The sequence below is a fragment of the Cryptomeria japonica genome, unplaced genomic scaffold (genome assembly GCF_030272615.1).
Source record: "Cryptomeria japonica unplaced genomic scaffold, Sugi_1.0 HiC_scaffold_1296, whole genome shotgun sequence".
NCBI lineage: Eukaryota > Viridiplantae > Streptophyta > Pinopsida > Cupressales > Cupressaceae > Cryptomeria > Cryptomeria japonica.
The window spans coordinates 10656-14459 of NW_026729809.1; the positions used below are offsets into that span (position 1 = coordinate 10656).

The 3804-nt window shown below is 35.1% G+C and overlaps 1 protein-coding gene across 1 annotated transcript; it reads left to right on the plus strand.

The window, feature by feature from the left end:
- Positions 1-2114: 2114 nt before the first annotated feature.
- On the plus strand, positions 2115-3416 carry LOC131873245 (uncharacterized). Its single transcript, XM_059216255.1, has 2 exons — positions 2115-2809; positions 2915-3416. The coding sequence occupies exons 1-2, from the start codon at positions 2115-2117 to the stop codon at positions 3414-3416; spliced, it is 1197 nt and encodes a 398-aa protein (XP_059072238.1).
- The last annotated feature ends 388 nt before the right edge of the window (positions 3417-3804 follow it).

Genomic DNA, 3804 nt, shown 5'->3' on the forward strand with positions numbered 1-3804 from the left:
TTTGGTAGTCTTTATGTGCTCTCCAACGGTCGTATTAAAGTGGCAAACACAAAATATAGTTCCTCCACAAACCCTTTTGAAATAATCCTCCACAACTCTTCTGCAATAAGTCATTCCACATGCATAGACTCTACCATACCCAAGTATAGCTTCCACATTAAGAGCATAGATTCCCTACAGTCATTTCCTATTAATTCCCTTGTAGATGTCATTGGAATAGTTTTATCCATCTCACCTACTTCAACCATATGTAAAAGGGATGGCACTAAGACAATAAAGAGTACTACCACAATCATAGACATGTCAAGTTGTACCATAGATATTACATTTTGGGGTCACCACTGTCAAATTGAGGGAAAAGAAATATTTGAAATGTCCCTAGAACCGAATCCTCCTGTTCTTTTGATCAAGTCTGGTTGTATAATATCTTGGAATGGAAAATCACTTGATACTATCTTTTCAACTATACTTTTGATCAATCTAGATTTGTTGGAGACCACAACATTACAAACATGGTATGCCAAGAAAGGGCTTGACGAACCCTACATTTCATTGTCACAAAGCAACCTTTCCCCTCACAAATTTGATAAATCAATAGATATTTCATCTATTACTGATGAAAGCTTTCCTGAAAAAAAAAATGTATTTGTGAAGGCCACTATTACAAAATTTCACTTGGACAACTTTTACTACCTTTCTTGTCCACAAGTCGTGGACAAAAAAAAATGTAAGAAAAAAGTTGTGCAAAGCTCAGCCAACACATTCCAATGCCCAAAGTGTTCTACTGATCTCTCTGAATGCGATTTTAGCTACATGCTTAAAATGGACTTGCAAGATGAAACGGGTGAACTTCTTAAAGTTACCGCATTCGAAGGACCATCAAATACCTTGTCAGGTGTTGGTGCAGAAGATTTTCAGCTTCTTCTGGCAAAACCTGATGCTGTGGAACCTATATTGAGCAATGTTATTGATTGTCAATTTTTATTTGATCTCAACATCAAAATGGTTCCATTTGATGGCCACGAAACACAAAGCATTGTTATTACAGCCATTAAGCCTACCTAAAAGTTACATTTGACATTGTTTATGCATATGTATCCAATTTGTATATCTTTTTCAATATTATGTATTTGACTTGTCCATATATGTAAAGATATTTTTTGTCAAACATACATATCAAACTATTTTGCATTATTTATGGTATGTTTACAAATATATTTAAACAAGTTTTTATGCCGTCATCATGTATTGTACTTAGTCATGTTACTTCAAATAATGCTTCTAAATTTACTTAAATTAGCACAAGACAAAAAATATGTTTACAAATATATTTAAACTAGTTTTTATGTCGTCATCATGTATTGTACTTAGTCATGTTACTTCAAATAATGCTTCTAAATTTACTTTAATTAGCACAAGACACAAAATTAATGCAAACATTCTATATATGTAAAAATAATCAACCTCAAATAAACATATGTATAAATCAACATATATTGTATTATTTTCATTTATGATCAAAATTTCTTTTTTCGAACAATTGATCTCACAAGTTTCTATATAGTGATTTCATATGCTATTTCACATTACAGTTACACTTTTTTTGGTATATCAATATTTTTAAACCACTCTTGCAAATAGATACATGTCTTCAATTCAGATTATTGATTTGTTATATATTTATATTTCATATATCTTCATTCATAGATAGATCATATCACTTTCATTCTCAACACATTGTGTCATGGAAATACAAAATGATATAGTGGCAGAAAGACGTGCTCATCGAAATCAAATGCAACGCACAAGGTACCATAGAAGGGAAAAAATTCTTAACAAAAGAAGACGAGAAACCCGACACTTTTTTTTTGGCGAGGCCTCCACATCCATAGTATCAACTCCCCACTTTCCAACTCATCTAGAAACACATGTGCCCCAAACCCAACATACAAGCCAACCTGCCCCAATTGCCGAAATCCATAGTCCCCCAAAATTTTGTCAAAAATATTGCATTGCTAGAAACAACTTTCGTTCCAAATTGGACAAGCTTTCAAAAATTTCAACATGCCTAATTTGTATGGAGAGATATCCAGGAATTAAAACCCGAGTATTTAATGGAATTAATACTTGTTATCGATGCACAACAGAAAAAAAACGGGCACCGCTACTCAAATTGGAACAACATGGACCCTGGTGAACAACCTCGATGTTTGCAAATACTAACTCAAGTTGAGGAGATGTTGATAACAAGGATTAGCCATGTCCTTCAAGTTACCTATGCAAGAGGAGGCCAACTAAAATATAGTGGCCACACTATTTGTTTTCCTCAAGATATTTCTTCAATTGCATCCCACTTGCCCAGACGTATAGATGGACTGGACATGATAATAGTAAACAAGGTAGACACTGGCCAACAACAATACAACTTCTATGTTAGTAGAGGACGTGTCCATGAGGCATTACAATATAAGATTTCATATGACCCATACTACAAAGATGTAGAATTAGATGAATTAGCATTAGCATCTTTACCCATAAACCCCACCAATATATCTGACCTGCTATATGCAACAACTTCATATCCTGATCCCATTGATCTAAGTTCCATGCAAGAAGATGTTACAGAGGATGATCCATTGATAGAGAACTTGCAAATGACAAATTCATTTGTGGCAAATCTTCCACCTGCACGGCGTGAGATCGAAGAAATGCGCTCTTTACTACAACTAGAGAAAGGACACCCAACTCCTATAGTTCAATGGCCACCCATTTCCCCATCTCCTATAAATGAATACTCTACCGAAGGATTGTTTGTAATGTCATTCCCTACTTTGTTCCCTAAAGGTATAGTTGCATTCAAACAACAACATCTCAAATAAGTTAAGCTACATGAGTATGCTCTCCATCTTTTAAGATACCATGATAATAGGTTTGGTCAGCACCCAAGGTTTAGGTACTTCATATTGAATATACTTATGCGTCATAGAAGTCAAGCCACCACATCTATATTTTTCCACAAACAACTTGATGATTCAATGCCTATAACAATTTCTGACCTTCGTCACAAATTAAAGGACTTGCCTGATGACAAACTTGCAGATCAACTAATGTGCTTTAGCTTGTCAAATCATGGAACAAAACCATTTTGGAATCAACGTAGAGGGGAACTTATAGACATGGTCATCCAAATTGGTTGTCCAACTCTATTTTTTACACTCAGTGCAGCTGATACAAAATGGCCCGACTTGCATGATATCATGCCATCCACCACACATACAAATCCATATGCAACAGCTAGGTGGAGGTTACAAAATATAGTTCAAAATCCACACCTTACTGCAATGTACATGCATCACAGGTTTACTGCATTTCGTGAAGAAGTGTTGGAAAAACTTCTTGGTGCAAATGACTACTAGTATAGGTATAACTTTTGCAACCTTCTACTTTTACCATCAACTCTTACTCTTCTTTTTTTTGTTTATTTTTTTCTAAAAAAATCTTTTCCCAGGTATGAATGGCAACATAGAGGCTCTGCACATATCCATTGTTTCTTATGGCTACCACAAGCACCTGACATTGGGAAATTACAATGGAATAACATTCAATCAGTACAAAATGCACTTGCTTACATTGATAAATATGTCTCTGCATGGAACCCACGAAGTCTTGAATTGAGAAACCAAGTGTTCCACCGATCCGTTGTTGAGGACCCTTGTCTGATGGACACAAACATGATAGTGTCAAGTGATCCTTCCATTGACTATTGTGAATTGGCCAATCATGTTCAAAGACATACAAAGTGTA

Excerpts from the sequence above, each read along its gene's own strand:
- LOC131873245 (XM_059216255.1), top strand. The coding sequence starts at position 2,115 with ATGGAATTAATACTTGTTATCGATGCACAACAGAAAAAAAACGGGCAC. Across the intron at positions 2,810-2,914 it reads GAATACTCTACCGAAGGATT|ATACCATGATAATAGGTTTG; the intron begins GTTTGTAATGTC and ends CCATCTTTTAAG.